Source organism: Nelusetta ayraudi, unplaced genomic scaffold, assembly GCF_046127955.1.
Source record: "Nelusetta ayraudi isolate G7.1 ecotype Tasmania unplaced genomic scaffold, CSIRO-AGI_Nayr_v1 ptg000006l, whole genome shotgun sequence".
Lineage (NCBI taxonomy): Eukaryota > Metazoa > Chordata > Actinopteri > Tetraodontiformes > Monacanthidae > Nelusetta > Nelusetta ayraudi.
Genome location: NW_027466056.1, coordinates 5,783,429 through 5,808,106, shown reverse-complemented (window position 1 = coordinate 5,808,106; position 24,678 = coordinate 5,783,429). Strand labels below are relative to the sequence as shown.

General features: G+C 46.6%; 1 protein-coding gene across 1 annotated transcript in view; it reads right to left on the bottom strand.

Annotated features, from left to right (window-relative positions):
• Positions 1-15,605: 15,605 nt before the first annotated feature.
• Positions 15,606-24,678, bottom strand: part of ptgfrnb (prostaglandin F2 receptor inhibitor b) — a 54,986-nt gene continuing 45,913 nt past the window's right edge. Inside the window, exons 12-15 of the mRNA XM_076017401.1 lie at positions 21,435-21,621; positions 20,690-20,808; positions 20,553-20,603; positions 15,606-18,673 (exon numbers count right to left, since the gene is read on the bottom strand). Coding sequence (XP_075873516.1) covers positions 18,561-18,673; positions 20,553-20,603; positions 20,690-20,808; positions 21,435-21,621 — 470 coding nt within the window. The 3' untranslated portion in view covers positions 15,606-18,560. The remainder of the gene's footprint in view (positions 18,674-20,552; positions 20,604-20,689; positions 20,809-21,434; positions 21,622-24,678) is intronic.

Sequence of the window (24,678 nt, the reverse complement as noted above, 5' to 3'; positions counted from 1 at the left end):
TTGCGGCCCGGGCCGCAGCTGCAAACGCCCACGTGCACACACATCACGAGGTCCAGCTTGCTCGCTGTCGGACCCCGCGCCGCGGGCCGCCCCTGGGGACCGATGTCGGTCGCAGCCTCCAGGCCATCTGGTACGGGAGCATCGGGAGAACTTCAAACCAGTTTTGATACGCAGGATGTCGGGGGCCTGATGGCGCAAACAACACGGTTCTGTGTCACACGTAACAAAGCAAACAAGCAAATGTCATTCTGCAAACCCCGCCACGCACTCCAAAATGAGCATGACTTGCATTTGGGTTTATTTCACATATCCATTTGGGAAAGGAGTGGCAAAAATGATCGATGAGAATTTCAACTTCTAATCTCACCTGTTGATGAAGGGAGCAACACCAAGGCAGTTATTCCCCTCATTTGTCTGTTGCTGTTGTTTTTTTTTTGCTACTACCTCTGTGTCTGTGCTCAATAGATTGGTGATAAAAACCAGCTGAAAACTCTTGGGCTCAGCGAGCTTGGCAAGACGGAGGCACAAGATGGAAATGCCACCAGTACACAATCCACCAGGAGTCAGCCACAAATCCCAAATGAAGATCTCATGCATGATTGCAATCTCAAACTTTGCATTTCCCCCCAAAAAAAATATTACACCACGAGTGTCTTTGCTTGGGATTACATTAATTTTTTTCATGTGTAAATCACATCCGACTACCTTAGATGGTCAAAAGTGTTTTTTTTTTACGCATATAACGGTACTTGATCAGGGCTCATCAGTACTGGATCACTTCTACTGCCACCTTGCCTCCTCTCAGGCCGTCTTGTGGTGCACCTGGCACCGTCGGTGTCGGAACAAGAAAGAAAAAAAAAATCCGACTTTACGCTCTTTAGAAGTCAGAGGTGAGTTGTTTTGATGACGATGCAGCCACGTGCCTCACCGCTGCTTCCGAGAGTGATTTTTTTTGTTGTTGTGCCGAGACGCACAAATAACCAAGAGAAACCACAGCTAAACAGGCCGTCGTTACTCAACAACCGGGCCACACCATGAGAACGTGGCCAGCGGCTGACCGCCTCTCTGAATCCACCGACGTGTTCTTTGCATTTTCTAATAGATGCTGATGGGTGGAAAAAAACAGCTTATTACACATTAGCGAGGGAACCGTTGACCCTGACATGCATGACAGCAGAGCTTCTTTTGCACACGCGTCGTGATTTTGCACTTTTCTGCGACTTTGCCCGCCGTCGGGAGGGAAGATCTGTTTTTGACGTCGTGCTGGCTTTTGCCTCTGAACGTTGACTCGTTCGCCGTTTGTAAGATCAGATGCAAAATAAAAGGCCCAAAGAAAAAAAATAATTTTGGGCCTCGATTTGGATGCGTGTTTGACGGTGTGCGTTGCGATAAATAATTGATGAAGGAAGTTGAAGGAAGTTTTTTTTCCCCCTGCAATGTAAGATCAGAATTCCTAAAGTGGAAAAAATGTTCCATCTCTTTTAAAGGTCCTGGGATACAAAATCCATTTTACCAATACCAATTTCCTGTCAGTGGACAAAAACGTTCTCCCTTTACTTCTATTGTGCGATCAACTTTTTTTTTCTCACAAAAAAGGTTGCCTGAACTCACCACTGCGATGCCACACAGGACACCAGACCGGAGTTGCAATAAAGCATCGCTTTTGGCAGGAAGCTACACAACTCCAGCGTGTCAACAGGAGGCTGTAAACACAGGGTTAAATGTTCTGCGAGTTCAGGATATTAACAGCAGATACAAAAAAAAACATAATTAAAAGGGGTGGGGGTGGGGGTGGGGGGGTGTTCATACAGTACTGAGCTTTGGACTGTAGATGGCAGCACTGCCCAACCAAACACGAGCTGCCCTACACTTGTGTTCTGCTTTGGGAAATAAATAAAGATATAAGTGTTTTGTAAGATAAAATGAAGGACACACACACACACACACACACACACACACTGAAGTGGTAGAAGTGGAGAAGACTGTTGGAAGAGTTCTGTTATCTCTGATTCCTGCGTCGCCGCTCTAAAATGCCTTTTCATCCCATCGCCACCACCGCCCCTCCTCCTCCTCATCGTCCTCCTCTTCAAACTCCATTCTTCACAAAGAATACGAAACAGAAGGCGAGGCTCTTTTCTTTAGCCATCAAATATTCATAGTGACGTTTTTTGCCCCCCTCAACAGAAAAAGAAACAAAAAACACCGGGTTGAAGTTTCGAGCGACCGCACTGTCAGTCAAACAAGAATCCAGAAAAGCAACGCATCAGATAAAAAAAAAAAGGCGTTTTTTTCTTCACCTCCCTCTCCTTTTTCTTTTTTACGGACTATATTTAATCTCCTCCCACATCGTCCCTGCGAGTCCACTACACTGCATCCCTGCACGCCAGAGCTTCACACGAGCACACTGAGGCTGCAGGACCAAGCTTAAAGGAGCTGTATGCAAAATTAATCAACTTACACTGTGATTATGCAGCACAAATTATGGGGCGAATTCCCCCTTTTTGTAACCAATCAAGTTCCAGCAGTCACTTAAGCCGATAGCTTAGCGGTTTATCCATGAACACAGTTTAGCCCTCTGTTTACAGCCTCCTGCTAAAGCACTAGATATTAGCTTTCATCTGACACAGCTGACGCTCCTGAATTTCCATATGCCTGAAACTCAGGTGGCCTCGGGGGCGGAGTCAACACTTGGCTGGGCCCCTCTATTACTTCACAAAGAGCAGATTTGCTGAACTGCATGTTTTAATACACACTTAAAAAGAGGGCGCAATAAAGAGAATAGTTAACAAATAGATTTTTTTTAAAAATAATTTCTGACAGAATTGAGACCCATACGATTGTCAGGCAACGCAGTGTAATTTGGGACCATTAGCGGCTCAATTTGCACACTTGATGTCATGCTTAGAGAATGCATATTACATTTCCCAGAAATTGGGAAAACCCGTGAGATTCAGAACGGGGAGGACGCCGGCGCGGCCCAACACACATCAGCAGGAAGGAAATTGGGGATTACACGCGGCGGAGAGGAGAAGTAGGAGGACGAGGGGAAGGAGGTGAAGGAGGAGCAGGAGGAGGAGGAGGGTCCCCTTACACAAATAGAGGGTGACACCTTCGGAGTTGCTGGCGACGGCAGATGGTGGAAGGAAAGACGGGCAGATGGAAAAAAAAAAAGAAATTGCTCGCAACGTGTTTATCATCGACGCGGGGCTTGCGTCGGGCGCTTGAGTGTGGGGTTGGGGGGTGGGGGGTGGGGATTCCCAAGGCAGTGGGAAATATTGCTTTTTTAAAAAAGGGGGTAAAAAAAAAAGGGGGGGAAAGGGAGTAAAATCTGGAAGAAACACAAACGCTCTGGAGTGAAGAAGCTGTCGCGATCGTCACTTACCTGAAATGACTGCAAAATATTTCACATTCTTTAAAATAATCATGAAATAAATACTGCATACCGGCAGCTAAGCTAGGCTGAGATTAGCTCAGCTAAGCTAAGCACTGTGCCAACAGAGTGAAGTGAACCCCTTTAATTTAGATGAATATGTCCAGTCCCATGTTGCCATGGTGAAACGTGGATATCCACAGCTGCTGCTGCTGCTGATACTCGTGTGTGTGTGTGTGTGTGTGAGTGTGTGTGTGTGTGTGTGTGAGTGTGAAGTGTGAGTGCGTGAGAGAGTGAGAGAGAGAGTGAGAGGGAGAGTGTAAAGTGGTGATGGAGAAACTTGAGAAACCCACACATGACACCGTGACCTCGACAAACACACGCCTTTCCCAACCTCTGTCTGAAGACGTCTGGGCTCCCGGAGGCCGACCGAATGAACGTAGTGAACGACGCCGGAGACAAAAGGCCTCGCTGTCGCTGATGACACACTGATATCACAGCGAAGACGGATTGAAGAAAGAGGAGGAGAAGAGAACATAGAAACACCATAGGGGAGAGGGTGCCGGGCAGGCGACCGAACCAGGTGCAGTTCTATGCCAGGCCAGCTGGGGGCGCTGCGACCAGAAGATTTTAAAACTCAGGAGGGATTTCTGAAACTTGGGTTTTTAAGGCGGCAGTGGTACACAGTGTTGCTTTATTACAAAAACCTTGAAATTACAAGGCTAAAACAAAGAGAAGGTCTGACAGGAAAAAAGGAAAAAAGGAAAAATAAATAGTTAGCCCTCTTGCTTATTTTTCTTTTGTTAATTGCCCATTTCAAATTTTCCGGGACGGGGGACTGCAGGAGTCAAAAACGATTTTCCCTCCTCTGACACGTTCTAGATACACGGCGCCCTGCCGCTTTAACTCGCGCTGGCAGTTTAGGAATTATAAATTAATAAAAGTCGCAGCGAGCAAAAGTCATTGTCAGTTAATAACATCTCGGTGCGACAGGGCCCCCCTGCTTGGGCTCCACCCCCCTCCCCCCCTACCCCCCCGCAACACCAGCCGCAATAAACAGCCCCGTGCAACTTCCTCATTTTAACGACCCCATAGATCAAATGCGCGGACTTTAATCTCCGCCCGCGAGGAAAATTAAAAGCGGAGCAGAACATTGTAATGGGGGGAAAAAAAAGGAGACTTAATACATTATTTATTTTTGACTCTTTACCGGATAATTTAGAGTGATTTGGTTGGAAATGAATCGGGTGGCAATGAACATCGTGTGTGACAATAAAATGAAAAGGGAAATTAACTTGAGCAAGAACATGCGGTGGTTGAGTGCTGTCCCCTGCTGGCGAGTGGGAGCAAGAACGATTGTTGCAACAAATGAATTGCACTTTCCCAACTGAGAGGCCTGCCAGCCAAGCTAGCAGTGAAAATACAAGACAATAACCAGAGAGAGGGGGCCGGAGCAGCAGCAGATGGATGAAGAGTTTTGGTGACCCACCTCATTGGAGGAAAAAATATTATGATATATATATATGTATATATATATGTATATATATATATATATATATATATATACATATATATATATATATATATACATATATATGTTATATATATATAATATATGATAGGATGTGTAGAAAACGTGCTGTGGACTGAAAATGAACATTAAATATGTGCCTTTGAACTGTATTTAGGTCTTTATTGACGTTACTCTTAAAACACTGAATAAATAAAATGATGAGCTACAGCTATATTATTACTTACTATTAATATCATTTTTTCCATATGGACCCCCGGCCTTGTTTTTGCCCATGCCTGTTCTAATCAGACGACAAATTAAACCCTTGCGGTAGGTCAACAGTAAATCAGTTTGACATTTACTTATAGTGGCAATAATAAATTAAACGTAGCCGTGCATCAAAGGGCCTCTCGTTGCCTGAACGCACCACGGTGGTGGCGGCGGCGGCGGCGGCGGCGGAGTCAAAGCGATGTCAATGCAACAACAGAGGGATGTTTTGTGGCTTGGCAACGACTAATGGAGACAATCCCTGGAAAGGCGGAGAGCGGAATGGAACGCCGACTGTGCGTGTGTGTGTGTGTACGTGTGTGTGTCACGCAGTGCACGGGGGGTTAATCCAGCGAGTCACACGGCTCAGAATGTCACTCATGCCTTGGAAGTGATGAGTAGCAGCCGGCTGCCGCTCTCTCCCGTCGGAGCCATGCACCTAAATAACCAGCACGCGGCTCCGTCGGGACACATTCCCACAAGAGCGTTCGGCCTGGGAACGTTGAACCCGGCTGAACCCGGCTGAACTCTGGAAGCGTCGGGCTCCGGAGGGACCTCCAAACAACCTCGGGTGAGCGTTAAAGAGCCGCGTTAGCGGAGGACGACCTCAAAGGAGCAGCAGCAGCAGCAACAGACGGCATGCTCGATCGAGTGCAGGGGGCGAGAACGGTCGTGGCAATGAAAGGGGAAGTTATTTTTTTTTATGTCCTCCCTCCTCCCCGCTTCCCTCCTCCTGCGGATTTCAGTGGCTGCTGAAAGTTCACAAGCCACTGTGAATTTTATGTTTCGCGTCAAATTTTTTGGCCTCTTGGGTCTCCGAACCTCAGCAACACGGGGAGTCATCCATCCAGCCATCCATCCATCCATCCATCCATTCTTCTGTCCATGATCCATCCATCCATCAATCTATACCCCATCATTCGTCTGTCCATGATCCATCCATCCATCCATCCATCCATCCATCCATTCGGCTGTCCATCCATCCATCAATCTATACCCCATCATTCGTCTGTCCATGATCCATCCATGCATCAATCATCCGTCCATCCATCCATCCATTCGTCTGTTCATCCATTCGGCTGTCTATCCCTCCATCAATCTATACCCCATCATTCGTCTGTCCATGATCCATCCATGCATCAATCATCCGTCCATCCATCTATCGCCCATCTATCTATTACTCAATCCCTTCATTCATCTGTCCATCATGCATCATACATCCACTTATCCATGCATCTATCCGTCATCTATTATCATCAAATCCATCCATCCCTAAAGTATCTATTCCTCCATCTTACATCCATCCATTTGTCTGTCCGTCATCCATGTATTTGTCTGTTCATCCATCCATCCATCCATCCATCACACATCTATGCATCATCCGTCCATCTATCTATCTATGCTCCATCCATCCATCCGTGCATCTGTCTGTCCATCCATCCATCCACCACCCCCATCCATCTGTCCATCCATCCCAGCCTGCTCGTCTATTGGACATGTCATCAGCAATATCATCAGAATGCTAAGCTAAGGTAGCTAACAGCCTCTCTCTTCACCTCCGCTGCTGCTGCAGCTGCAGTCGAGTGAACAGCAGCAGCGTCTTTAAGCCTCGGAGGCAGTCTGCAAAAATAAACCAAACAGAATAATGCATTGTGTTTCCTCTCTCTCTCGCTCGCCCGCCCGCCACCGAATGCATTAGTGGCTGTATTTTAGCTGTATTTTTTTCTGAAACAGACTTCTTCGGGGCGCCGCTCATTCAGCGAGGGTGAAAAGCGCCGGGGCTGGGTGTCATCCTCAGTGGGGAGGAGGGTTCATATTAATTTGACCCATCACCACTCCCCCAGGGTGGGTGGGTGGGTGGGTGGGTGTCGGGGGACTGGCTGCACGTGAGCAGGCAACGAGCATCACAATAGCCACGACGGTGGAGGGTCACCATGACAATGATGGGCTCTGACACTCCCAGTGTGTGTGTGTGTGTGTGTGTGTGTGTGTGTGTGCTGTTCATTTAAGCAAAAGTATATTTAAAGTGGAGTGGATGAACTGTAAATACGAGCGGAGATGCGTTCGGACGCACTCGCTCTCTCACGCCAGCCCAGCGGTGCTGTGATTCACAGGATATTCATAAATCCAGCAGCGCCTCTCACCACTTTAATCAGAACTCCACGAAAACAACGAGTACAAGTTCCAAGGTTTTTCTCGCTTTCTTCCGGGTCGAGAAAAGTGGCGGGCGGGCAGCGGTGCCTTCACTTGCGCTGCCAGTCTGACGGCCCCCTTCTGCAGGGATCAGGGAGCCCATCTGCTCTGGGAGCAGCACCCCCCGCCCCCCCCGCCCCCTCCGCCCCGACCCCTGCTACCCCGCGGCTACTTCTGCGAGAACACTGCTCACAGCGCGTTAAGTTCACATAAACAAGCATCTGAATCAATAAGAAGAGATAGATTGATACATAGAGAGATATAGATACACAGAAATATAGATCGAGAGATAGTTAGAAAGAGAGATAGACAGATAGATAGATAGACAGATAGTTAGAGAATTAGATAGAGTGAGATAGTTAGATAGACAGAGATAGATACATAGAGGGTTAGATAGATAGACAGACAGACAGACAGACAGACAGATAGATAGATAGACAGACAGATAGATAGACAGATAGACAGATAGACAGACAGACAGATAGACAGACAGATAGACAGATAGATAGACAGATCAAAGTGACAAGTTAGCTAGCTCAATGCCACGCAGGCGTTCGTTTCTGACCTTTTTTTGTTGTTTTTGCAGAAATTGTGATTTTGCATAAGCACAAACCCCGACCCCGGGTACAAGCGGGTCGACTCCTCCTCAGGAGAACTTGCTACTTCAAGAATTTTATCCTCCACATGTCTCTACATCAAAAAAAACAAAAATCCCAATTCGAGACGTGCTGTTTGAAGGGGTCGCAAGCCTTCTTCTTCTTCGTCTTCTTCTTTTTTCTTCTAAAAGTGCCATGCAAGAGAAGCCTGACAGCCCGACTGCAGGGATTACAAGGCCGGGCTCGGGTTTTTTTTTTTTTTTTATGAGGCCACTTACAAGTCAGAGAGAACTTTGTCATTTTTTTGCCTTTTTCTTTTGAAAGACTCCTCCACCTTTAAACCGCTGGTGGTCGCTGGCTGGGTTTGTTTCAAGACGCCCCCTCCCCCGCTCGATGTGGGGGACTGCGATCGTGGATGGGAGTTAAGTAGAAACACGTGTGTGTGTGTGTGTGTGTTTGTATAGCGCTGATGTGTCAGGAGGGCGAATAAAAAAAAAAAAAATAGAAAAGAAAAAAAAAGCTGATCAGAGGAAGTCAAGGCGGAAAAAAGCGACAGCCGCTTCATCTCGGGGCGCTTCGGTCGCCTTCAAACACATCCAAGTGCACTCCAACTTCAGCCCTCCTCCCCCCACCCACCCCGAGCTAACGCTCTCCTCTCCTCCCCCACTGGGAAGAGCATTAGCTCGGCTCCCTGCAGCCTCGGAATTACAGCCGACGATGTCGATACAGGTTGTCGGTGACGAGCTCTGACACGGCGTATCGCAAGAGCTGCGTCTTCAAACCTTTTGCTTTTTAAAAGGTTGACGGTTGGTCGTGCTACCAAGAGAGCCCCGGTTTCCGCCAGATCCATCTAGAAGAGCGGTTCTCAACTGATGGAGTGTCAGAACCCACATCCCCTCACATGCCCATTTGATGTCTTCAGTATGTACAGTGTAGAAAGTAGTAAACATAAAGAAGAAACCTGTGTGTCCAAACATTGACTGGTAGTGGTATGTATATTAAAGTCCCGGAAACTGCCCACCAAGTCGCAAAACCAATCAAAACAGCCCCACAAAAACTGTCCCATCTGATCACTTCGAGGGAGAGAGAACGAGCGACTCACAAAGCCTGTTGGACAAAGTTGCGCTAAGCTATTAAAAGCCCAAACACATTTCGTTTTTTTGTTTTTTTTCTTCCCTTCCCGAATTTCCATTTCAGCTTTTCAGCTCCGATCAAACAGCGGCGGCAGAAGCTTTGCAGGGACCATCTGGAGTTTCCTCGGCAGTCGGTCTGGACGTCTTCCCGCAGCCAGCTCTCCTTTGGTTTTGTTTTTCATTTTTAGAAAGGAGAGAAGAGAGCCAGGGAGACAATGCCAATGTGTCGCAGTGACTCAGTGTATACTTAGCCGAATGTGTGTGTGTGCGCGTGTGCGTGCGTGCGTGCGTGAGTCAGGTGGACGTGTGCCGACCCAGAGGGGGAGCTGGAGCGGTGCCACGGGGGCGATAGCTCGCAGCACCGTACAAGGAGAAGTGGCGCCTCGGAGGCTCGACCCACTTCTGATATTTGAGAGCGATAAGGTCAACGCGTCTGGCCTGATACATTGCGGCCACGCCGACCCCCGTCCCCCACGCCTGAGTAACGAACCCCACTCACGATCAGAGAGAGTCGGCGCAGGATGAAACCACTTATAACAAGTGTTGGAAATGTAAAACAAGAGCGGGAACGCACATGCTTGCACTGCATCTGGGAGTGGACATTAGGAGCTGCGCTTCTGTTACAGTGTTTCACAAAATAAAAGCCATATTTGTCAAATGTCGACAAAGTGCAATTGCGATTTGCAGATGTTTCCATTGAATGGTGTGAGGCGCACACGTCGTAATTCTCGTAAAGCCTTGTCCCTCGAGACCCCACTTTGAGGAGGATGGAGGGACACAAGTTCTTCTACAAGTCTGCATGTTCGATGTCGTTTGCCGACAAGAATGGTTGGAATGGAAAAAAGTGTTTCCGTGACACTTCTGTGATGCAACTCCATCATCGATATGTCTGAAAAACCACCTCACGAGAGCGTAAAAACCTTTTAGCAATATTTGAGTGGTTTTTCAAAGATTAATGTCCTGGTAATGTTTCCATTACCAGGATTACTGCAATTCTCAGGCTAATGGAAACGCAGCTTGTGGCTCAATGTTGGGGTCAAAGTTGTCGGATTTCCTGAGCGAACGATCCGGTTCAACCGTTCCCCTGACTCCTGTTAATTACTAAATGTATCGAAAGCAGGCACGGGCAAACTACAGCCCGGGGTACCATAGACTGCCCGTGATTAATCTGGCCCCGCCGAACTTGAAACCATATACGGTATAATCTTATTTCTATGAACAAGTCAAGGATGTACAAACAAAAAAGCCAAACATATGTATTATGAACGTGCAAGGGCCAAGGCTGCAGGAGAAAAAGGAAATGTTGCTCTGTTGCAGAACTGGTTTTCAAATCTAGTGGAGAAATCACCCCCTACAGGCTGGCCATGCGATTGCGCCAAATTTGTACGCAAAATTAGCACAGCCCCAATTCATGGCGATAAAAAATACGAGATAGTGAAGGGCGAACATACGCATGCACACACAACGCACACGGTTCTCAAGCGAGGTCTCCCAAAAGCGGTGTTTTTTTGGCTACTTGTAGTTTCTGATTAATCGGGCGGACGTCGTGCACTTTCTTGTTCATGCTACGTTAAAAAAAAGTGATAGGAGTGAAAACGCAACTTAAATCTGCACCACCAACACCAGGACCTCTCGTCCTTCCCGAGCGCATCTTCGCCGTCGCTTCGCCTTTTTTCCCGCCGCCGCGAGCCGTGCGCCTCCCTCCCTCTGAACTGCCGGGGAGGAATGTTTTATAAATCAACCCCCGGCGAAGATGAAAGTGACTCTGGGAAGAAAAAAAAAAAAAAAAAAAAAAAAAAGCGACCGACTGCTCTCAATTTTTTGATTTTTTATTTATTTTTAGAATTTTTTTCCCCCCATACTCACTCGGCAGAAAAAAAAAGTGACAGCAAGCGCAAGAAAGAGATTTTGGGAGCAGCGGGAGCTCGCAAATATTTTCTACTCGTGTTGAACGATATCACCGCCGCCGCCACCGCCCGCCGCCCGTCCCGTGTTGACATAGTTTCCATGGCGAGGTCGACGTGTTGACGAGTTGCATTCCAACTCTCTCTCTCTCCCTCACACACACACACACACACACACACACACACACTAACATTTACTCTGGGAGGGTCAGTTAACAGTCTCCTGGACTCCAGTGTTTAACAGCCGCCGCCTGAATGGTACAAGGGAAAGCGCTCCGCAGGTTAACAGCCACTCTATAGCTTTGGGGGGTTTTGGGGGTGTGTGGGGACATGGGGAGGGGGGGTAGAGGGGCATTGAAAGGGGGTAAGTTGATACAGCGGTGGCGACGTCCCCATAATGCAAGAGTTACGAGACTAAGAATAGCATTGTTTTATGACTCCGACGTAGCGAGCTCCACTTCATATAAACCTCAGGACCGGACTCATCCATCTCGCTGAGGTGCCCTGGCCCTGGTTCAAAATCGGATTCAGAAAAAGCAGGAGGCGGTTGCTTCAAGCAAATCTCAAGAGACACAGAAGAAGAAGAGCAGGAAGTGAAGGACTGAACTTGTGAGCAGCTGCTGGGAAGGAGACTGGTGCGAATGCCATGTAAAGCCTCTGTTCTACTAAAATTAGCGCAACGTCACCGTGTTTTTGGACTCGAGACGTTGCGGAATCGACCGGCATCGAGTCCCGCCTCCACGCACCAAACCCAGCCGATCGGAGCCGATTAGTACCCGGGTCGCTTGCCGGGTTGTTTGACCCGTTATGTCGCGGAACAGTGCGGCTCGGCGAGCCGATTCCACCGCCACCAAATGCCGATTGGTAGCGGGACATCACCACGTTTTTGGGCCTGCGGAATTGGGGCTTAAGCAACAATTCTAGCAGACAACCAATTAGCATTTTCACGTTCAAAGAAAAAGAGCAACAAACTCACTACGCTACTCGCGGAAAACAAAAAAACCAAAACATGACGAATCGCACTTGGAGATTCCGACGCAAAACCTTGGTGGAGGAGCTCCCCTGCTCTGCCAGTCCAAGATCCGTTTTCTAAGAATAGAACTGTTTTACGACCGTTTCATGAGCTCCACTTAATATGAACCTGGCCATGCGGCCCCAGCACCTCAAGACCGGACTCAACCAAACTCATCCCACACCCCCTGAACGTTTTTCATTCCAAATCAGATTTGGAAAAAGCAGGAAGCGGTGTCCTCTGGCGAATCTCAAGAACCGCAGAAGAAGACGAGAAGGTGAAGGATGGAAGCAACACTTTGAACTCGCGAGAAGCTAGCGTGAATGCTATGTTAGCAAAACTGCTAGTAGATGACCGATTTGCATTTTCACATTCAAAGAAGAAGAAGAGACTCGCTAAAACATGCTAAAAATGGACACACAGAGCAGAATGAAATACTCCTCTGCAAACTTATCACCCCTGCTGCTGGATGAACAGTCCGGGAGATTTAGTGCCCCCCCCTCCCCACTGGGTGGGGATCAGTGAATGCATCGGGGGGCCCCACCACTCCCCCCGCCACCCCTCCTCAAAACAATAACTGATGAAGTGTCGACGCAACGAAAGTCTGGAATGCCAAACAGACTCGAGGATATACGGCCCGGCACGCCGCCCGGACGTTTGGGTGTTCAGTTACCCGGAGAGGTAGGCTGAGAAGAACCAGACGCACACACGCACACACACACACACACACACACACGCACGGAGGCGCACTTATTAAAACACAAAGCTAGTAGACACAAACTCACATTAACCTCAGCTGCAAAAAACACCGCCCAAAGGCTCGACGGATTTCGTCTAGTGAAAACAGCAACACTTTGCGGGGCCCCCGCTGCAAAGCACTGTGGGTAAACTGCACGACTTGAAGGAAAATACCCCTCCCTTCAACGCAACACCTGGGGACCCCAGGGCACGGAACCCGTCCGGATCTTTTTCTTCTGCCGCAACAGCCGCAGCAGAAATGTCCAGACTTCCCTGGCCCCAGTCACCTCCTCCAACTCATCCGCCGGGACCCCGAGGCGTTCCCAGGCCAGCCGAGAGACGTAGTACCTCTAGTGTGTCCTGTGTGTCTTCCTCGAGGCCTCCTCCCGGTGGGACATGCCTGGAGCACCTCTCCAGGGATGCGTTCCAGGAGGCATCCCAAACAGATGCCCGGTTTTGATTGGCCAACCGTTCACCCTTTCGCCTCCATAAAATTCCACACAAGAGTGACAAAATAACAGGTGCTTTTTCGGTCCGCAAAATTTCACTATCGGTGTGTAAGGACCTGTTGACTTAAATAGGTTTTTTTAAAAAAAAAAGCAGATTATTTGCCAAGCGACTTTACTCCCAGTGTTTTAGGACCTTGAGGGTGACCAAGCTCGTCAAGGAGGAAACTCAATTTGGCTGCTTGTATCCGTGATCTGGTTCTTTCGGTCATTACCCAAAGCTCATGACCATAGGTGCGGGTAGGAACGTAGATCAACTGGTGAATCGAGAGCTTTGCTTTTCGCCTTTCCCCCGCCTGTGAAGCAAAAGTGGATGCAGAAATACAGGCAAGAGTGGGAAGATTTGAATGCTGTGAGAGAAAATGCTCACCAAGTACACTGCAAACTTTGTCAGCAAGTGTTTTCTGTGGAGCACGATGGCCTTGCAGACGCGCGACAGCATGCTTTATTTATTTAATTCCTTTGTAAAAAAAACAAACAAACATCCATCCTGCACTTTGATTGTTGTGTAAAAATATGTTAAATTTTAAAAATTTCACACAATTTAAACATTCGGCTTATTTCTAATGTCTGTTGGTAACAAAGCATTTCACACTATGTGGAACGTATACTTTTTTTGAAACCCTATTTCGAGTTATAATTTACCACCGGCCTGTGATGACCTGCTGTGAACAGCGGCAGCGGTTACAGCCCGCACCAGAATTACACGCGTCGCCTCCGGTAGTCTCCGGGGAGAAAACAGGCGGCTTTGTTCCTCGGCTGAATTTTATTCTTTTTTTTTTCCACTGTCTGGATTGTTATTCTGTTTTTTTTTTTCTTCCTTTCCCTCTCTCGCTATGTGGGGCAAAGATGCAAAAGTCGGAGCTCCAGTCAGAGGGGGCGGGGCACCTCGGCGAGAGACTCCAGATTTTTCACTGCCTGGAAGTGGAGAGTTTTTCTGGGAAAGGAAGGAAAAAAAAAAAAAACCCACCCGAGCCGCCGGTGAGAATTGTCGGACTCATCTGCATTTCTGATGAGGGACGAGTGAAAGGGAGATGGGAGTGATGGCAGCCGTGAGAGTGAGAGGGAGAGTGAGAGAGATAGAGTGAGAGAGGTGGCAAACAAAGGCTATAAACAGATAGGGGAAGGGGGACACAGCCCAGCAAAGTGACAAGTGAGAACCACGTGGACGTCCACTCCTGAATTATGAAGCATTTATTCCTCTGGAAGCTTTTCTTTCCTTCCTCATCCACTGCCTTCCTCTCCTTCTCCCTCTCCCCGTCTGGAAGTTTTTATCCCCTCCTCCTCCACTGCCTTTTTCTTTCCCTCAGCCTCTCTCTCTCTCCTTCCCTCCCTCCTTCTCCCTCTTGTTCGGGAGAACATGACTGATGGCTCGCCCAGAGACGGAGGAGAGAGAGCGAGAGAGGGAAAATTGAAATTGGCCCACATTTGTCACAAGTCGGAACGTCGCTGGGAATGGGATTTGTGCCGACCATGATCTATAGGAAAGACTGTAAAAAAAAAAAAAAAAAGAGCAGATATGGATGATACAAACATGTACCGTGAAGACTGGGTGGGGTGACATTTACAATATGTGTATACAGATATACTAACAACAACAGCAGCAAACACCCCCAAATTTCTCTCGATGCAGCTGCTCGAGTCCTATGAAATTATTATTGAGCGGGAGCATCTGATTGGCCATTTCCGCTGTGCCGACGCTGCACTTTTATTTGGACGGTAAATATCTGTATCTGTGATTTATATATACATATACACACACACACATGTATATTGTTCTTTGCTTTTCTTTCTTTCTGCTGGAGTCAGCGTGATCACAAATGTGTCAGTCGACAATATGTTGTGCCCTGCACCCCCCCGAGACGTACAGACACACGTCATTGGGGGGTTCTGGGAGACAGCAAGTAGTTGAGTCAGCGGGGTGACAAGACGGAGTGACACTGTCGCTCCACAGCACTTGGACAGAATGGTTAATGAGGAAGAAGGAAGGAAAAACTAAATAGAATTAAAGAAGAGCTGGAGAATCTGAACAATCGGCGGAAGAAGTGATATTTTTGAGACACAACTGAGAAACCCCCTCCCTTTACTCCCTCTCAGGCCCTAAGTGATGTCACGAAGGGTGCTGAAACCTCCTGGATGCCTCCCCCAGGTTAGTGACATATCCTTCAGCCAAGAGTTGGCGCCGCCCCCTGCGAACTGCCTTGTTTATCTACCCGTTCCAAGCAGCGTATCAGCAGAAGGCAGTAAACACAGGGCTAACTACGCTTACTTAGCTTCTCTGGAGTCCCGGCTGTAAACAGAAGATATGCGAACATTGGCGTGATGTGTACACGTCACAAAAAAACAACCCCACAAAACACATTTACGACAACATTACATCATATAAATCTATTTATTAAAAAAACAAAACAAACATCATTATAATTCATCATTTGCAATCAAATGACAAGATCAAAAGACACTGAGGAAGTCTGGCAATGGCGTGTTCAGCGACGCGTAGCGGTGCTACTGGTGTGTGTGTGTGTGTGTGTGCGTTAAGAGCCTAATTATTTGTGTGTACTTTTCAAATGTGTGTGTGTGTGTGTACAGGTTAAAAAAACAAACATTTTAAATACTGCAACGGCACTATTAGAGGCAGGCACACACACACACACACACACACACACACACACACACACACACACACACACACACACACACACACACACACACACACACACACACACACACACACACACACACACCTGTAGGGGTTTTTATCTGGAGACTGAATTATGGCGATTAATTAAGCCCAAATGTACGGATTAGGCTGGCAGCGCAGACCTGGCAACCCTCCCAACCGTCTCTTTCTCCACCGCTCCGATTTCCTCACACGCAACAACCACATTTTTACATTTAACAGTCGTTAAATCTGGTAAATTTCCAGAGCTTTTGCTCGTCACTGAAGATTGTAGGTCCGGTAATTTGCGATATGGTTGCACGTTTTGCAATTTGTACGTTTTTTTCGTGAGAAGAAAACGTAAAACAAATGAAAACAAACGCGTCTTGTTTGCATCTGACATTGTTAGTCGTATACGCGGCACATTTGTTGTAAGAAAAAAAAAAAAAAAAAACTCACTGACTTCCAACTAATGGCAAATGGTTATGGCACATTTTGTTAGTGATTTTGAGTTACAATTGAAATTTGTGCAGCTCCAATCCCGCGCAAGAGACGGTAAAAGTGAACCCCAGTGGCTAAAGGTTTGCGGTTAAGTTCTTTAGTGCTTAAAAAGTATGCACAAACATGAAAATGGGCGGGTGAGAATATTTTTTAAAAACAAATAAAAACAAAATCACAACAATAAGGCTCACACGGCATTAAGGAAAAAAAAGCAAAAAACAATGTGTGTGGCTCATGATTTGTTGATTTTTAACAGGGGCACTTAGCACCGAGCTAGGCAAGGCTAACTGACGAATGAGTGGGATTCCCCATCGCCATACTGTGCATAAAGTCAAACTTATTTGCTTTCTTGAAAAATGTCACATCAATTTTCAGTTATCAGGGCAAAGCTACAGTTGCAAAAAAACCCCAAAACCCCAAAACAAAACGGTTAGCCTAGCATGAACATCGTAAGGCTGGTTCTTGTCAAAGGTCTTGCAAAATGTCCTCCGGCAGCATTCATTTTAACCCACTGTTAACAACGACAAATGTGTTTTACACTTGAAGCACTTCACGTTTAATTTTAACTTGCAAGTGAACTTTTTTTAACCTTCCACTTTTCAAATCGCAGCCGGACACTCGATCTCATCGAATCTCAGAGCTTATCCGATGGCAAGCGCAACCGAATCAGGTGCTCATGCTAAGCTAACCAATACAGAGAGTAGCTCCATACCTTGATGCACAGACGTAAAGTTGATATCAGTTATGATTGTAATTAGTATTTTTTTTTTAGAACTCGAAAAAAATTTAAAAATAAATGAAATCCCAAATATAGTATTTCTTTATAAAATGAAAAAACAAAAATAAAAAAAAACTATGTGGTTTTTCAATACCAAACTGCCATGGAGATGCAAAGGCAGCGGAGTTCATTGGAAAAGAAAAAACGCCCACGCCAGGAGTGGCGGTGTCGGAGCTAGCACGCAGCGCGCTAATGAGCTTTCCATTTGCGCACAGACTGGTTGAAAAATAATAATAGTAAAATAAAAAAATACAAGTTCAAAATGTAGGAGTCGTGAAAAAAAACAGAGAAAACAAACCCTGCTCATGATGACATCCGCATGCCATCACAAAAACAGTACATGCAAACTCCTTTGTCTCACACACACACACACACACACACACGCGCACGCACGTACACACACAAGGCAAAAAGAAAAGCAGTTGGAGGGTAAAGTTTCGGAATATTTTTTGTTTTTTCTCCCTAGAGGGGAAAAAAAAAAATTGATGTGGAGAGCTTCCTGCTTCAGGTGCTGATCTTGGGCAACAGCAAGTGAGCGCACCCCCGTTAGTTCAGATATTGGCACCGTGTACAGTATCTATACATATATGTATAGATATATGTATATATATATATATATAGATATATATCTCACGCACAAACACGCACACCGACTGCATATCTCTGTGTAAAGCTTAAAAAGGTCTCTTCTCTTCTTTTCTCTTCTTTTTTCGTTTTAAATCTCTCTTTAAAATTTTCATAAAACTAGAGGATTAAGGTCAATGTGGTCCACGGGGGGGCGCCGTTGCCGCTCGTCCGCCGTCGCCGCTCGTCTTCCACGTCGCTCGTCCCCCCCCAAAAATTCCCCCAAAATTTAAAATCGGCTTGGTCGGGGGAGGGGTAGCGTGGCGAGCGCAGGTAGCCGTGGCGTTGGAAGAAATGAAGTGTCCAGCCTGAGAGTGGTGCCGCGAGCAAGAGCGAGAGCGAGAGCTCCCCCTGGTGGTCCGAGAGAGGCCCACCCCCAGCCACCACCGTATTCCCAAAAAAAGTGGCAGTGATGTCTCGGAAAAATGGAGCTCCTCACGATGGAGGAGTTCCAACTCGGGGGAGCCCACGAGTCTTTCCAAAGAAAAAAAAAACCAAAAACTTTATTAAAAAAAAAAAAAAAAAAAAAAAAAAATGAGCGGAAGCGCCAAAGATTTTATTGGATATGGCCACCTCCCACTTTGCCCCTCCCCCACCGCCGCCGTCAGTCCCAGCGCCCGTCGTCCCCCGGGAACAAGCGTGTGTCCCAGTAGTCGTCCGTGGGCGTATGGAGGCGGCGGCCGCCACCGCCACCGCCGCCGTGCGGTTGGAGCTTCCTGTGAGCGGCGGCGGTGGCGGCAGAGGCGGCGGGGGAGGGGAGTGTTTGTCAGTCCATCTCCAGGTCCATCAGTTTGTTGCGCGAGCGAGGCGTGTGCGCCGTGTTGCGGCAGCAGCAGTGGGCACACAGCAGGCCCAGCACCAGCGAGAAGAGGCCCACACCTGGGGGAGGGGAGAGAGAGGGGGAGGGGTTGCTGTGAGGTTGTTGTTTTTTAATCTTATTTGATTTTTTTTTTTCTTTTGAGGGAGATTGAGGGGGGATTAGATGCGGTCGATGGCGGAAGGAGTTTTTTCTTTTTCTATCTATTAATTTGTTTGTTTATTTGGCCTTGCAGCTAACGCTAACTGCTAAATCGCTTTGCACCTTTTTGCTTGAGTAGCATCACTGTATACGGAATAAAATAAATAGAATTCTCATTATTTGTTATCAGGGATGCACTGATATCGATACCAGTATGGGGTATCGTTACAGATACCAGTGTGAGGTATTGGTACTGACACTGGCATGGGGTATCAATACTGATACTAGTATGGGGTATTTGGTTTGATAACAGTGTGAGGTATTGGTACTGACACCGGCATGGGGTATCAATACTGACACTTGTATGGAGTATTGGTACAGATACCAGGATGGGGTATCAGTATCCATACCAATATGGGGTATAGATATGATACTAGTATGGGGTATTGGTACTGACACCGGCATGGGGTATCGATACTGATACCAGTATGGGGTATTGGTACAGATATCAGGATGGGGTATCAGTACCCATACCAGTATAGGGTATCAGTATCCATACCAATATGGGGTATAGATATGATACTAGTATGGGGTATTGGTACTGACACCGGCATGGGGTATCGATACTGATACCAGTATGGGGTATTGGTACAGATATCAGGATGGGGTATCAGTACCCATACCAGTATAGGGTATCAGTATCCATACCAATATGGGGTATCGATACTGATACCAGTATGGGGTATAGGTACAGATACCAGGATGGGGTATCAGTATCCATACCAATATGGGGTATAGATACGATACTAGTATGGGGTATCAATGCCGACCGACATCAGGGGTTGAGTACTCTACTCATACACAGAAAATATGTGCGGATACTGCGACAGCGATACCAGTCGGATATGTATGTATATAAAAAATGTTGTGAAAAATTTGTCTTTGTACTGCAGTGAAACTTCTGTCAGTCACCCCATGTTCTGGAAAAACATGCTGAGAAATATTGTTCAAATAACAGAACGAGACAGAACATATTTTTTTTCTGTTGAAAAAAATGAATCAAATTAATTATATATTTATTATTATATATTCATTTATGATATATTATTTATATATTAGGCTTTATGAAGTACTTGGCATCAATATCGTATCGAGTACTGAAATACAAATACTCCTGTGAAAAAGTTGTATCGTTGAATCCCTATTTGTTTTGTATTATAAGTTATTCCCGCTAATTACTTTTCCATATAGCACAGTTTCACTCGGGAAAATTTTTTTTCACTGTTGAGAGATATTTGTATGTATGGCACCTATCGTATTGGCACTGTCTGTAACTGTGTTTTTTTTTTTTTATCTGTTAAAACTATTTTAAAATCATATTGAGACAGTTTTTTGTTGTTGTGTCGCCATCTGAATAGGATCCAGGATGGGCAAAGATGCTTCCGTCCCTTCACTCTGCTCACTGGGATTTGAACCCGCGCCAGACGATATTTTATTTATCGTCGCCGGCCGAATGAACCTCCCACCCCCTTCCAAAAAAAATAGAAATAAAACTAAAAATCAGTTTTCTGTCTCATTTATATTCGGCGCAGTGGGTTTTTTCCAGCGGTCAGGCACGTGTCCTGATATGCAACAATGAATAAGTGAACAGAGAAATAAAACAACGGCTTAGCAGGGCAAGGGAGGGGAAGACTCATCGAGGCATTTATAACTTAGCCGACGTGTTAGCACGAGTGCTAAAATGAACGCAATAGCTGCGATGAAATGATGGAATGATGGAAGGAGCTGTGGCTACGTTACCTAGCGAGGCGGCGAGGCCGTAGAGAAGTGGCAGCTTTAACGACTCCCACACTGCCGGAGGAGGAGATGAAAACAAGATGAATCGCAGTTCAAAAGCAGTGGGTTTGAATTCTTTTCCGACTTCCTGTTGAACTCACCGGCAAATCGCACCGTGAGGAAGACCCGCGACGACGTCAGCTCCCCGGCTTCGGTCCAGGCTCCTGTCGACGCTGACAGGTACCAGGGGGTGGCGATGCAGTGGTACTCGCCGCTGTCGCTGCAGCGGAACCAACACAGGTAATGGGGTATCAATACCAATACCAGTGAGAGGTATCGGTATGGGGCATCGATACTAGTATGGGGTATCAGTAACTGATAACAGGGTTGAGTACTCTACTGATACGCATAAAATACGTGGCGATACCACGACAGCGACACCTGCTGTATATGCACGTATGTGACAATTTTGTTAAGATTTGTTTTTGTACTGCAGTCAAACTTGTGACAGTCGCCGCATGTTGTAGAAAAACAAACTGTTTGCAGAGCCGTCACAGCACGGGGTACAACACAAAGCAAAAGGGCGAAATAAGCCGATTGCTAAGAATTTGTGTTCACAATGCGCAGTGACTACAATACCTGCTACTCATTCTAGGACCACACGACACTTATTTTACTTGTCTTTTTTATCCAACTTTATTTTTGCACTATTTTTTATCCATTTAAAATATACTTATTTTTTCATCTCATTATATTTTAACATTGTTTTAACAATCAACACACCAAGCAGGAGAAGAACCTCAAATTTCGTTGTGTGCTCACTGACAACAACAACAACCAAGGCTCTTAATTCTGATTCCGATTCTAACCGCCGACGTAGCCGACGTAGCCGTAGACGACACCCACCTGTCCTGCGTGCCGTGGACGCTCAGCGTGTACGTGTGCGTGTCTTTGCGCTCCACCGACAGGTCGCTGGAGGAGTTGCGTGTCTCCTTGCGCACCACGCCGAAGCGGTCCACGCTGGCCACCTGCGCCGTGGTCTCGCCGCCGCGCAGCCGCGTGAAGAACCAGCGCACCTCATACGCCAGGTCGTCTGCGCAACAGAAAGAAGAGGACAAAGAAAAACTGTTTAACACTCGAGTGCAGATGAATAGAGATGAATCTGGGAGTTACTTTAATGCCATTTAAAGGCTGTGTTAAATGCTGTAACTTGTATTTGCACACTCGCTTTAGACCATTTCTGTCTTTTGTGAAACACGGATGTGATCCGATGTTTGGATAAAAGGACCACTTGGTCAACTCAGAAACGGTTGTGTTGTACAAAACACTGATTTCTTTGCTAAATAGGTCAATTAATTGCAAGCAGGAACCTGTGAACAGTGACCGTGGACAGGGTTCGAGCCCCTTGGCTTTGTGGAGGGTTAATGGGCGTTTCGTTCTATAGCTCGGAGACTGGGGTTCGATTCCTGTCACAGTTCATTTTTGTCTGATATCTGTTTAACATCCTTCCTGTTGGTGTGAAGGTGTGTCCATCACTTAACATTAAGCAGCTGAATAGCTCATTGACTTAAGACGATGAGTTGGAGACTGAGAAAGCAACTCTCAATTCTTTCAACAGTTCGTACTCGATGTCAAAAAGGACAAAAATACATTCAGTTGCTTTGCATGATATCGGAGGAAGTAGGGCAAAACCTCAACACGTCTGAAAATGGAAAAGAAGTCATTCTAGGCAAGCAGACATGGGCAAACTACGGCCCGGGGGCCATATGTGGCCCCTTTAGCTTTTTAATCAGGCCTGCCGAACTTGAAGAAATTATATTAATTGTGAGTATGTCATAAAATTATTATTTTTTCAGTGTTTAAAGAGCCATTTCAATAAAGAGCTAAAACCATGGGGCTTCAAAGACACAGACTGTGTTGCAACTTTGCTTTTGTTCCTTTTCAATTGACGTTAAAGCAACATGTTTTCTACATATCCCATGATATATTTTTCTCTCCTATGAGGTGGGCCACCAAAACACTCCGTCCATCTGCTCCTGCTCCAGCGCCCTCTGAAACCATTGCGGCCCCACCAGTCAAAAGGTTTGCCCACCCCTGATGTAAAGGCTCAGATCAGCCCCAAACTCGCACGTGTGACTTTTCTGCGACAGCTGAGAACGAGTAATAAAAGGAAAGAGTGCAGGACCAAGCAGACGGTGACGACACTATCAAAACAACCCAAATATATTTCCTCTGCGTTTTACGGAAGCCGGGTGACGGGAGAAAAAACACCAGCGCCGTCACATCGAGGGATGATGAGGAAGAAGATAAAGGGAGGTGGGGGGAGGAGAAGACGAAGAAAGAGGGACGCAAGGAGAGGAGAGAAGGACGGCGGCGAGAAGAGAAAAAAAAAACAGCGACGAGAGAGACAGAGTTGGTGATAATAGATGCAATCTCTGGGAAAAAAGGGAAGGAGGGAGGGAGAGTAGGAGGGTGAGAGAGGGAGGTAATTATTTCCAAGAGCGAGATGAAGAGGAGGGAGAGAGAGGAGCACAAACTAGTCATTAGTCGGTCAGGCAGAGAGGGGACTATTAACACTACACTTCCCACACACACACACACACACACACACACACACACACACACACACACACACACACACACACACACACACAGCAATAAAAACCCCATGGTGTCTTAGTCATCCTCTGTCATTTAGGAGGCAAACACGATGATGCAGATGGCAAAAAAAAAAAGAGAAAAAGAAAAGAAAAATTGAGAGGCCGTCGGTGAGCCACGCCACGGAGAAAACAGAAAGACAAACGACAGACAATCTCTGGGAAGGAAGGAAGGGAAGGGGTGGGGTGGGGGGGGGGAGAGAGATAGATAAATAAATAAATAAATAAATAAATGAATGAATAAAAAAAGGCGAGGGAAGGAAGGAGATGGATGATGGAGAGACGGGGAGGACAAGCCGAGCGAGCGTAATGAAGAGGAGGAAGAGCGGAGCGAGCGCACCCTGAGCGGGAGTAATGAATCACATCTCCATTCCTGCTCTCCTGCTCTAATGGCTTTAATATTCAAGTGCTACATCATTAAAAAAAAAAGTTAGCGTTAGCGAGCGGTTTTAGGTCACCGTCTCGTGCTCTTTATATCAGACGGGATGATTCTCTGGACACTTGGCCCTGAGCACAGAGGAGGAGGAAGAGGAGGAGGAGGTGTGGTCTCGGGGAAGGTTGAGGGAGTCGGGGGTTCAAGAAGTTCTGATAGTACCCGCCAACGATACCGTAGCCTTGGAAATTACGCAGCTAAACGAGATGCTACAGCAGAGGTGGGCAAACTTTTTGACTCGTGGGGACACAACAGCTTCTAAAATTTAACAGAGGGGGCCGGAGCAGCAGCAGATGGATGGAGTGTTCTGGTGACTGACCTCAAAGGAGGAAAAAATATATCATGGGATATGTCGAAAGCGTGTGCTTTAATGTCAAGTGAAAATGAACAAAAGCAAAGTTGCAACAAAAATCAGTGTCTGAAGCCCCACAGTATTTAGCTTTTTATTGAACCGACTCTTAAAACAGGAAAAAATGGATGAAATACAGCTGATTTATGACTTTCTTACAATTAAAACCATTTCTTCAAGTTTGGCGGACCGGATTACAAAGCTCAACGGGCCGCATATGGCCCCCGGGCCCATGCCTGTGCTACACTGATTGAGGTTCGTTGTGAAAAATGCAAACGATCGTAGAGATGCTACACTGTCTCGGATTTGGTCACAGGAACTGATACCAGGACCGAGCTTCTCCATTGGTCGGTTGTTATAACTAAACCCCGCCTCCAGCTACCGCCCCTTTGTCCTCGATGGATGCCGATTGGCCCGATCACATTCTGACCCGACTCCAGGCGGGCGCAACGGATGCAGATTTCCAAGACGGGTCCTGCATTTTCAATCTCAATGAGCGTTGTGTGTGCCGCCTTGTGTAACAATCTTTTGAAGATGTTTCATAAGAATTGACGATGGCGCCGAGAACTCAAATCCAACTTCAAGCGTTTGTGAGAAATTATTACAGAGGTGAAAAAAGGGAATAATTGGAATTCTATTTTAATACGGTCGGTGAAAGGCGGGGAGAAATGAGCGACTTCAAACGGGACATCTACGCTGGAAGTTTATATA